The 12564-nt window shown below is 40.5% G+C and overlaps 1 protein-coding gene across 3 annotated transcripts in view; it reads left to right on the forward strand.

Moving 5' to 3' along the window:
* The window catches only part of suclg1 (succinate-CoA ligase GDP/ADP-forming subunit alph), an 89346-nt gene that overhangs the window by 39163 nt on the left and 37619 nt on the right, over positions 1–12564 (forward strand). For all 3 annotated transcript variants that reach the window (XM_073042146.1, XM_073042147.1, XM_073042149.1), the window contains 4 exons: positions 338–550; positions 1902–1959; positions 7140–7223; positions 8386–8537. In XM_073042146.1, coding sequence (XP_072898247.1) covers positions 338–550; positions 1902–1959; positions 7140–7223; positions 8386–8537 — 507 coding nt within the window. The remainder of the gene's footprint in view (positions 1–337; positions 551–1901; positions 1960–7139; positions 7224–8385; positions 8538–12564) is intronic.

Below are 12564 nucleotides of genomic sequence, written 5' to 3' on the forward strand. Positions count from 1 at the left end.
CTCGTTACATGCACATGCAGTTCAACTCTTTGAGTGATTTTGCAGAAAGTTTGAAGTTAATAACTCAAACAACACGCACAAAATGCTGGTGGCCAGATAGGCAGCATCTATAGGGAGAAGCACTGTCAACGTTTCGGGCCGAGACCCTTCGTTAGAACTCATCTCCTTCTACCTTAGGCCACGAACTTATCAATCACCCCTGATGAGTTATTAACTGATGTGCAAACCCTGGATCATTCTGCTTGTCGCATTATGTTTCATCAGAAATGAAAATGTTAGCAGCCCAAATTTATGGAACCCCATCAAGAATAAACTTCTCTGATGTCTGTACCTTTAGGCGAAAGAAAGCACAGGAGCTGATGCATCTGTTATCTACGTCCCTCCTCCATTTGCAGCTGCTGCCATCCATGAAGCAATAGATGCCGAGATCCCCCTAGTGGTTTGTATCACTGAAGGCATTCCTCAGCAGGACATGGTAAAAGTGAAACATAGGCTACTGCGTCAGAGTAAGACCCGCCTCATTGGCCCCAACTGTCCAGGAGTAATAAATGTAAGTGTCTTTACCAAGTAATCGATTGCCACTTTAGTGTGATAATAATGACATAAAATATTTGTGAAACATGCATGGGTACGGGAGATCAGACTTGGCAGAGTCTCTGAAATCTGCTCTGCCTGGAATTACAACTTGGTCTTGGTCTTAATTCCACTTTCCTGCCTATTCCCTATTCCTGTCAACCCTGTTTATCTCAGTATTGAATATATTCAATGACTTACTGGCCTCAGCTCTCTAGGGTATAGTCTCGAAAAGCTGTCATCTTCCAGCAGTGAAAGAAAACAAAACCCTTCTTATCTCTTTCTTAAAATGGTGACCACTTATTCCGAAACTACATCCTCCTTTCGAAGATCTCCCACAAGACTAAGCACCCTCTCAGCATCTTGAATGTTCAAAGAAGATAATTTCCAGTCTGCCCAACCTTTCCTCATGAAGCACTCCCTTCTTCCCAGCAATCTATTGATGAACTTTCTCTGAACTACTTCTACACTTCTGCCTCAAAACAAAAAAAAATCACCTCACATGTCAGTGATAATAAATTTGATTCCTGTTCTCCCAATGCAAGTACTTCTCCTCAAACCGACCGAAACTGATTGCAGTGTTCCAGGTATGGGCTCATCAAGTCTTACAGTGGTAGCAAGACTTCCCTACTTTTGTACTCCACCCCCTTTGTAGTGAAGGCCACCGTTCCAGTTGCATTTTTGTTAACTTACATGTGACGTACACAAAGGTTCAAAGTATGTATATACAATACAACACTGATATTCGTCTTCTCCACGGTCACGAAATACAGAACAGCCACAGGAGTCGTTGATAGAAAAGGCAATAACCCCCTGCTCCGCACAAAAAGAAAAAGAAACACTCCCTCCCTTACACAAAAAGAACTAACAGATCGCCCACACGTAAAACAGCAGCTGGAACATCAAACCCCAAACCCCTCACAAACATGTAAATTAGAAGTAGGAGGGAATGGTAAGAATCCTAGTTTTGCCTATTTGCATTCTATGATGGAGAGTTAGAATTAATAAATTTTATCCGTTTTGCCTGTATTTGAAAATAAAATAGCATTGAACTGCTGCTACTAAGTTAACAAATTTCACGTCACATGCTGGTGATAATAAACGTGATTCTGATTCTGTGTAGTACACTGTCATGTTCTTCACTCTGAAGTTGCTATGTATCTGGTTGTGTATATCTCTCTTGTTATAATTAGTTCAGCTAACTTGTTTTTCTCTTGTTGTTTTTGTTGTCTCCCTTAAATGTTTTAAACATTTTTTATTCTTTATATTTTGCTACTTTAACTGCTGTGTGTAAACTTCAGCAATATTTAATCATTTTCTTTTGTTAGCCTGGAGAGTGTAAAATTGGAATCATGCCTGGGCACATCCATAAGAAGGGAAGAATTGGTGAGTACCAGAGCCAAAATGATTTTTATCACTTAAGAACTTTTGGCAGTGATGTGTACTAAAGGAAACTTCAATTTGTGTTTTTATATTTAATGCAGCTGCTTAAGAAGTAAAGGGAGTATTACGGCAGGTGCTCAAAAGTTTGATTGAGGATTATAAGACATTGTGATGAAGATAGGAATTTGGAAAAGATCCCAGCCTGTGGGATAAAGGCAGCTAAAGGAACCGTTGTTAATGTTGGGGAGAGGGTAATCTACAAATTGCGGGTTTAAACAAACAGATAAGGTGGGCACATCATAGATGCTGGGAAGGCATTGTGTTCAGTTTTGGTCTCCAAATTTGAGGAAGGACATTCTTGCTATTGAGGAAGTGCAGCGTAAGTTCACAGGGTTAATTCCCGGGATGGCGAGACTGTCATATGTTGAAAGATTGGAGCGACTGGGCTTGTATACACTGGAATTTAGAAGGATGAGAGGGGATCTGATTGAAACATATAAGATTATTAAGGGATTGGACACTCTAGAGGCAGGAAACATGTTCCTGATGTTGGGGGAGTCCAGAACCAGAGGCCACGGTTTAAGAATAAGGGGTAGGCCATTTAGAATAGAGTTGAGGAAAAACCTTTTCACTCAGAGAGCTGTGGATCTGTGGAATGCTCTGCCTCAGAAGGCAGTGGAGGCCAATTTTCTGGATGCTTTCAAGCTAGAGTTAGATAGAGCTCTTAAAGATAGCGTAGTCAAGGGATATGGGAGAAGGCAAGAACGGGGTACTGAATCTGGATGATCAGCCTTGATCACAGTGAATGGCGGTGCTGGCTCAAAGGGCTGAATGGCCTACTCCTGCACCTATTGTCTATTGAAAGAAATGAGAATTGGAATCGGATTTATTATCACTGATGTAGATGACGTGCAATTTGTTTTACAGCAACAATACAGTGCAAAGATGCAAAGTTAAATATAACAAACAAAATAAATAATGCAAAAAGAAAGAAATGATGTGTTAGTGTTAATGGACCATTCTGATGGTGGAAGGGGAGAAGCTGCTTCAGAATCATTGAGTGAAGCTATTGCACCACCTCCCGATAATCATAATGGAAAGAAGGTATGTCCCAGATAGTGAGGGATGCTACCTTCTTGAGGAACCCCTTCTTGAAGATGTCCTTAAAGATTGTGTTTGTGATGGAGCTTGCTGATCTACATCCTATTCATGTATATTTAAATATGGGGCATGGCAGAAATTGGACTTGAAATAAGCTCCCCTTGCCAACCCATTTCAGATGTCAGCTTCAAGTAACTTTTTAGAGATATTTCTTTCCACATTCATATTTCTTAACCGGCTGTTCTGTTTGAGCTCTTTAGCCCAACCTTTCTGCAACCCTGAAAACTCTACACTCTTGCAGAGCAAAGTTCCACAGAGGCAGGCAATCCTCACAGATCAAGTTTGTGGATATTATTCATGCCTGAATCTACTGTGCTTGTAATAATGGCAAAGCAATCAGTATCCCCTTTTATTACTCCATAATGGCAGCAACATATAATACACATTATATGCAGAAATTCAGATAGCAGAGCATAGAATAATAGTACAGCACAGTACGGCCCCTTTGGCCCATGATACTGTGAATGATTCCTCACCTGCTCTATAGCTTGTTCTGCTTTAGAACTTCCTTCAAGGTTCATTTTATTGACAAAGTATGCACGTATACAACTTTGATATTTGTGTACTCCAGGTAGCCAATAAATACAGAAAGACCACGGTGAAAGAAAAAAACATCAACCAACCAGCATGAGAAAGAAAAATACTGACAGACCCAAGACATCCCCTCACCCGCAGCAAAAACAGCAGCAACAACAATAGCAACCACTGACCCCCCCCGCCACTCACAGAGAACAGCAATAATAGAATCAAACTCCCAGCCCCCTTGTACACACAAAAAAAATGAACAGATCGCCCACACACCAATTGTCCACAAGAAACCAATGTAAAAGTACAGTCCGTTAATCAGATAAATCTCAGAATTTGGGAAACATCTTTTCGCTCAATACCTGGAGAGCAGCCGCATGGGCTCAGTCCTTCTGTAAAGTGTGACCGCCGACCCAACCCGGGTCCGAATGCACTGATCCGTGGCAGAACGTGCCAGTCCGGCAGCTGATCATCTGGTCAGTTGAATTTTCAGCAATTGGTGATCCACCATGATCTTGAGAGATATGCAAACTATTCTCTTTTTGACCATCCTATCTCTGAAAACTTTTTTTGTTTATTCATGGAATTGCACATATCTTTTTAATAATGTACTAAGTCATAATTACTGATCAACAATCTCCCTAGCTCTGATAAACTGATTTTTTTTCCCCACGTGGACAATCATCCACCTGATTAGTTCAGAATTCAGTGCTTTGAAGCTTTTATTTGAAAGCATGTGTTACATTTTAGCTGTAACCTTAATCTTCAGCATTTTAGTTCACACACTATGCAAGATGTTATAGATGTTCTGTAAAGTGTGCTTTATATGTCCAATATGTGAGAATCCCTCAATGTGGTTGACTGCTCACTGCTACTGAGTCCCAGAGAACACTTAGAACTAGCAGTAACCAGTGATGGGAAAAAAAGTTTTGCAATGCTTGCCTCAGATTTTATGATACATGGCAGTAATATTAAAATTGATTTGGATTTTTATTCAGATCCACACAAGATAATGGAAATATTATGTGACCAGACTTTCTCAAAGTAGCTGTTACTTTGTCAGCGTCTGCGAAATCCAGACGTAATTATCAGTAGTCCTAAGTGTGGCAAGCAGTAAGCTGAGACTAATCATCAGCTGACACCACTCATGGACAGTTTCTAACAGATTTCCCTAGGTAGCAGTTAGAAGGACTGTGGGATTTGCTTTAGTTGAGTGTCCAGTTACTTCATTAACTGAAATAATCAAAATTAATTTAGGAATAATATGATTTAACAATTCTTTATGAATTATACTGATTAAAACAAATATTAAATGTTCTTAGTCATTTGTTGAATTAAAATTTTCATTCCTAATATAATTAGTTTGCTGCTGTTAATCCAGGGTCTGAAGATCAAGGGGGGCAAAATATGAGTCCAGATTTCTGTTCTGGCTTTCAGTTGAATGCAGTATTGCAAATTTGATTATTCCAAAACCTGTTGGGCCAAATCATGCTAAATCCAGCATACATTGACAAGATTGAATGCGAGGGGCTGCGGGGACCAGGCCCCAATGCCGTGGCATCTCCTGTCACAGCCATCTGGGGAGGAGGTGCTGGATGTGGTGTGGGAGAGAGAGGCATACTGGAGTCCCTGCTTGGATTGTGAGCTGGCCAGTCCCATCAGTGCTGCATCCCAACTTCCTGGTTTTGTTGGGACCCAAGTCATACCGACCCTAGATGTGTGGAGTTTGAGAAAGGTGGTCTTCTCACTGCTGAGTCAAGTGGCTGTTCGAGGGGGGCTAAGGAGCTGCATCTCTAGAGATGCCCAGTAAAAAGGGGTTTCACACTGACTTACTGACTCACACTGACTCACACTGATTTTTGTTTTTTGAAAATAATGTAGCTCACTCAGTGCAGTCTGTAACCTGGTTTTGTAGCTGCAGTAATCTTGTCAACACTGTACTGTACTGATAAGGGAGATTCAATGATGGCAAGGGAGGGTGGATTGATTTTCATATAGAATGTAATTTCTACATGATTGAAAGACAGTTAACTGAAGGAATGTACTTAGGTTTGTATTCTGAACAAAAGAGATCATTAGCCAGAAATCATGAAATTGATAATAAATTGTTGGTCTGGCAGGGAAATGAACAGGAGATACGATAGAATAGAGATGGGGACTGAGAAGATGTGGTTTCAATCATCAGGTTCTGCGAAGTTGTTTTGGGATTGCAACTGTTCACCAAATATACGTTATTAGATAATGAGATTTTAAGAAAGTTTTGTCATGACATAGATGGATGGTTTTGTAAGCAGAACAAATTAAAAGATCAAATTAAGAAGACTTAAGAGTAAATGAGCTAAAATGTGCCAAATCTGTTTCAGTAAATAGGATGTCATCCAGTTTGATCTTGGGACAGGTGGTGGAGAGTGTTTTATAAATGGTGAAAAACTAGAAGCAGTGAGTAGCAAATCAAAGAGACTTTACTTAAGGCTTCTGTGTATAGGTTATTAACATGTCAGGGACAAGGACAGAAAATAACCGTAATGGCTAACAAAGCAATGTCCTTGTATCTCAAGGACTGGAGAATGGGAGTTATGCTACATCTTGATGCAGGGCTTATTGTGTGAATATTTCTAAGCACCATAATTTTAGGATAGATGCTCTACATTGGATTAAAAGAAGGTCAGAATGCCAGAGTGATAACTGGATTCCTAAATTCTGAGAAAACAATATGTGAAGTGGAGCTTAAGAAGTTAAGGGGTGATGTGCTTGGCTTCCATGATTTTACAGAGAATTATGCAATAGGTGTACTGTATGTGATCACCACTACAGGATTTGCAAATTCCTCCCAAGTTTCACCTGTCTTGACTTAGACATATGTCACAGACCCTTTATCGCTGCTGGACCTAAATTCTGGAACTCCCTCACCAGCATTGAGATGTGTCCTTACCAAGACTGTGATGCCTCAAGAGGTGGCTAATCAGCATCTCATTTAGAGATGACAGTAACTGTTGGCCAGGTCTTGAAAATGATTAAATAATCTCTCAAGAGACCAATAAAAGGAGCTAGGTTAAGAATCAGCCTTGATTTCATCTATTGGGGGAATAGACTAAAGTGGATTGAATAGCTACCTGAGAATATACATGAAGGGGAATTTTTTTTGTGTATCAATGAGAAATGGTTGGACTCTATGGGAGTAAACCAGTTTGACACAAATGTTGCTTATCTCTTGGTAACCCAGGCCTTAATGTTGTTCGTCAAGATCAGGATGGCACTGATTGCTTCGTTAGCTAAGCAATTACTTTATGTTAAATGCCAGTATTAAAGCCGCAGTAGAAACCAACTGAGGTCGGCTGACTTAATTCAGATGGAGGATCTCGACTACTTTTCTCTTCTGGGTCATTCGTCGACAGAGTAATTAAATCAAGGATTGTATGGAGGGTAATGCATGCCAACATGTGTTAAGAACAAATTCACTTGTCATGCTTTAATTAAACAAATGTACTTGTTTGCAGGTATTGTATCAAGATCTGGTACACTAACATACGAAGCTGTTCACCAGACAACGCAGGTTGACCTAGGCCAGTCTCTGTGTGTTGGTAAGCCATGTACTTCATTGTCAGCATTAGTCTTATCCTGCATACTAGTTTTTTTGTGTAGTCTTGCCACATGCAACTGTGCAAAGAAAATTTCAAATTGAGTCTGTTGCTGCACGACCTCTTTTGGCGTTCCAGTTATTAAGAGTGGAATCTGCATTTTGATTGAAGTTGCACTGTACTATTGACTTGTTTATCTTCCCCCTTATGGGCATTCTGGATACCAGTCTTCCACCAGCCTGCAGCTCATTATTAATGTTACTGGCAGTAACTCAACACCTAGTCTTCTCTAAGCAGCAATACAAACAAACTCCAGTGTAGCTGATATAAAAATAGCTCAAACCACTTCTAGAATGTGTTTTATTTGATTTTTTAAATTACTTTATTCCAGAGTCTTTCTTGCCCCTTGGCATCGAGCAATTACTGCCGTGGAAATAATGAGTATTATATGTTAATTAAATGGGCAGACAACACATTTTCTCAGCATTTTTATCTCTCTCTCAGAGCTTGGCAGCATTTTAAAAGATGGCATAACTAAGTATTTGCTAGTCTGTGTTTTCCATGGGGTACAAGTTTGGGATAACTATTCAAATGTATGAGAAGATGAAACAAAACACATTTTTTCCTGCTTTTATTTGTTTATCACTGGTGTGCTGGCCCATTTAATTTTAGAGTGAAAGAATCAGTTAAACATAATTCTCCAAATTGACCCCATCTGCATCTTGCAGTATTGAGAATATGTTCACTGAGGGCTATGGACAGCAGATTGCAGCATCCCACAATGATGTACAAATTTGTCTGATCACTGTTGATTTGGAAGCATGTGTCTGTAGGGTGTAGAGGAATGAATGTTGATGATCTCTCCTCATGACAGAGTCCGGTTCTCTATAGCTTCCCTCGTCTTTGTTCATAACACATTAATCTTACAGCTGGCAGAGTGGCTGTCAACCAGAGCCTTTCAGTAATGCTTGTCATGATTTAAAAAGAAAGTAAGTCGTTACCCTGTGGTCTTTACATCTGGAAAGTGGCCTTGCAGCTGAAACAACAGAGCTGGAAACTGTTCCTGAATAGCTGGATTTGTGAGGCTGAGGTAATTAACTGCTACAAAACCTTAATATGTAGTGACAAAGGCCCCAATAATGTTTTTGATTTTTTTTAATCCTAGGAATTGGTGGAGATCCTTTCAATGGAACAGACTTCATTGATTGCCTTGAAGTCTTCCTGAAGGACCCTAAAACAGAAGGCATCATTTTAATTGGAGAGATTGGAGGCAACGCTGAGGAGAATGCAGCAGAGTTTTTGCAACAGCACAACATGGTACGTGCAAGGTTTTCTACTTCAAGAGCCTTGGGAGCCTCTGTTAAATATTCATTTTTTTAAAAAACTGCAAGTTCATGTGTTACTGTGATAATTAATTTAACATTAGCAGTAGGGAAATAGCTGGAACAGATTCTGAAGGGCTGGATTAATCAGCACAGCATCACTAGAGTGGGCATGAGTATGTAAATGGTACATCCTGTCTGGACAATTTTGAGAGGTGTGCTGATAAGGGTAGTGTGATAGGTATTGTCAGTGTGGACTTTGGTAAGATCTTTGACAGATTCCCACATGGGATACTAGACTAGTAGATCACAGCCTTGGGATTTAGGGCAATTTGAAAAATTATATCTTAAATGAGCTTGGTGATAGGCAGTAGAGAGTGAGTGATTTTTTTTGAATTTACAGATTCTGGGATATCTAAAATGAAATCAGAAAATGTGGAAATATTCAGCAGATCGGGCTGCATCTGTAGAAAGAGAACACAGTTAACCGATCAGATCTGACAAAGGTTCATCGATCTGAGACATTAAGCCTGTTTCTCTTCTCACGGGTGCGGCTTGACATGCGGAATATTTCCAGCATTTTGCATTCTGGAGATTTTAGGAATAATTTTTCCATTCAGATGTTGGTTGACACCTGAGTCTTGCTGACTGAGGGGATGGTAGAGGCAGGTACTCTCACAACATTGAAATGTTTAGGTGAGCTCTTGAAATGCCATGCAAATGAAGGCTGAAGACAGTGTTGGGAAGTTAGATTAACATAGAACAGTGTAGCATAGGAACAAGCCCTTAGGCCTACAATGTCTGCACTGAACACCATGACAAATCAACTAAATCTGCCTGTATGTGATCCATATCCCTCCATTCCCCGCATATTCATGCACATATCAAAAAGCCTCTTAGATCCCCTTATCATATTTGCTTCCACCACACCACCAAGCAGCCTGTTCCAGGTAGCTACGCACCTTCTTTCCCCTCACACCTCTATGTGTATGTCCTCTAGTGTTTGGCGTTCCTATCCTGGTAAAAGATTCTGCCAGTCTAACCTATCTATGCTTGTCATAATGTAAAATCTTCAATCAGATCTCCCGTATGACAACTCAAGTTTTTCCAACTTCTCTGCTAGCCTCCAATCCAGGTAGCATTCTAGGAAACTTCTTCTGCAACCCTTTCAAAGCCTTCACATGCGGCGACCAGAATTACACGCAACACTCCCAAATGTGGCCTAACCAAAATTTTACATCAGTGCAACTTGACTCATACTCAGTGCCGTAACCAATGAAGGCTAGAATGCCATCCTTCTTTATCACCCTATCTGCTTGCTCAGTATGTTCAGTGAGCTGTGAACTTTGACACCAAGATTCCTTTGTACATCAATGATATTGAGTGTCCTGCCATTAACTATGTACTTTCTTCTTAAATTTGTCCTCCCAAAGAGTAACATTTGATGCCAGGAATGGGCGTACGGGCCAGCGATCCTGCTTCTCTGTTGTGTGAGTCCATATGATTTAAGGAAGGTCTTCATAAAAGATAGAGAGAGGAAGATTTAAATTATAAAGCACCTTTTGTACTCTTTCAGGATGCCCCAAAGGGCTTTAACAGCCAGTTACTTTAAACTGTAGGCACTGTTGAAATGAAAGAAATGCCCGAGCCATGTTCTTTTCTTGCTGCTGCCATCAGGTAGAAGGTACAGGAGCCTCAAGACTTGCACCAGCAGGTTCAAGAACAGTTACCACCCCTCAACCATCAGGCTCTTGAACAAAAAGAGGATAACTACACTCATTTAAGGACTCTTTTATCTTGTTCTTTTATGCTCATTATTTATTTATATCTGCATTTGCACAGTTTGTTTACAGTTTTCAGACCCTGTCTTATAGTTACTGTTCTATAGGTTTGCTAAGTATACCCACAGGAAGAAGAATCTCAGGTTTGTATGTGGTGACACATATGTACTCTGACAATAAGTTTTACTTTGAACTTTGAAATGCTGCAATCACCCGCAAATACCATTATCACCATTACTGGATAGTCCATCTTAATTTTTCTTATTAAAATTCATTGTTGTTGGTCCAGGGAGGATTCTGGGGAGGAAATCCCTGCTGTTTGTTGAAATAAGACTATGTGATCATTTATGCTCATTTAAGAGACCAAACAGAGCTGTTTCTCAACATCTTCTGAATGTCACCATCTCTAGCTGTGTAGTAGTGCTAATAGTTTTGCTTTGAAGTCGTCCCAAGAGTTTCATGCCTAAGGCTCCATGTTAGCGCTTGAACTGCAATCTTTTCATTCCTAGCCAAGAGTGCCATGCACTGAGCAATAGCTGACCATTTTCATCAGTAAATTTGCATTTTTTCTCTGCTAAAATAAGAATAAATTTGCTTTCCCTCTTTCCTGGGGCATGGGAAATGAATGCCACTGCTGCTATTGTCCTGAATCATGAAGATCTTTCTATTGTTCTCGAACACAGTACTAGTGAGAATCACTAGAGTTAACATTGATGAATCTACAGAGATGTAGAGGAAGGATTCGGGCAGATTTCCCTCAAGAGTGCCATTCAGAGACTTTAGTAGGAACCAGTACAGCTGAGAGCTGTTCTGAGATGCCATTCCATACGTTCGTAAACTGTCAGCTGGTGTGCAGAATGGTCACGTAATTGTTTCTTTCATTGTCACGTGTACCAAGGTTCAATGAAAAGCTGTTCTTTTTGTATAAAAAGAAGATTAAAGAAAAGTCACAGATCACATTTCTTCCTCATTCTGATGTTTGGTCTGAACAACAACTGAATCTCTTGACAACATCTGCGTGCTTTTATGCATTGAAATTCTGCCATGTGATTGGCTGGTTAGATTTTGTATTAACGAATAGATGTTCAGGTGCACCTAACAAAGTGGCAACTGCTGCTATTATGCACTGCCTCCATGCTTTGAGTTGCTGCCACATGATTGGCTGATTAGATATTTGTATTAATAACCAAGTGTATAAGTGTACCTCATAAAGTGGCCACTAAGTGTATAAGTCGTATTTGAGACACCCCATGCCTAAACCATCTGGTCAGTGGTTATATACAAGTATCTGTAGAAGAAATAGCATGCAGTCAATGACATATCCACCACGTTTCCAACTCTGGATATCTATAGATGAACAGCAGGAAAATACTTTCAGAGAAGATTTTAAAAAGTGTTTTTTGCATACTTTTTACCATTACAGGTTTAACTTGATCAATGTAGAATCAGATTGTAGACAGGGGGAATCCAGGATTTCAATGGAGGCACGTAATGTGCTTATATAAACAAGACTTGAATGGGGACATGAGAGACTGCAGATGCTAGAATCTGGAGCCACCCACAACGCACAAGGAACTCTGCAGGTCAGGCAGCATCTGTGAAAGGAAATGCACAGTCAGTGCTTTGGGTCAAGACCCTTCATCTGCATTAAAATTCAATAGTATAAAAAGGTGGACACAAGAGTTGGCAGGGGATGGGGGACTAGGTGAGGGGTGAATGGACAGATGAGGTGGGGATCACGTTGGAAGCTGTGATAGATGGAGGTGACACAGAGTTGAATATTGTATCTCATAGTAGAGTAATGTGGAGCATGGGATAAGGTGAGGAGGTGAACCACGGAGCAGTGCACTGGTGATGAGCAGATGGAGAGGATGCAGGGCACAAAGAGGGTGATGGGAGCTGGTGAATCAGGAACCGTTTTTGGGTCTTAGAGTGAGGAAAGGCCTGAAGTTTGAACAGTTTAAGTGCTGGGCCAGATGGATTGAAAAGACAGGGTGTCGGGACAAGAAGCGAGAGTCGTGCCAGTTCTGCACACAGCTCCGCGATGTTTACTCCGCTCTTCGTCGTGTGCCTGCTCCGGCTGCTCCAGACCGTGTCTGAGGACTCACTTCGTTCTAAATACTATTGGTTTATTTTTATTGTGCGCACAATATATTTTTTTTCTCTCTGCACATTGGATGTTTGTCTTTATTTTTAAATGGGTTCTTTTGGGTTTCTTGTTTTGTGGCTGTCTAAGGAGAT

Source organism: Hemitrygon akajei, chromosome 4 (genome assembly GCF_048418815.1).
Source record: "Hemitrygon akajei chromosome 4, sHemAka1.3, whole genome shotgun sequence".
In the NCBI taxonomy this organism is placed as follows: domain Eukaryota; kingdom Metazoa; phylum Chordata; class Chondrichthyes; order Myliobatiformes; family Dasyatidae; genus Hemitrygon; species Hemitrygon akajei.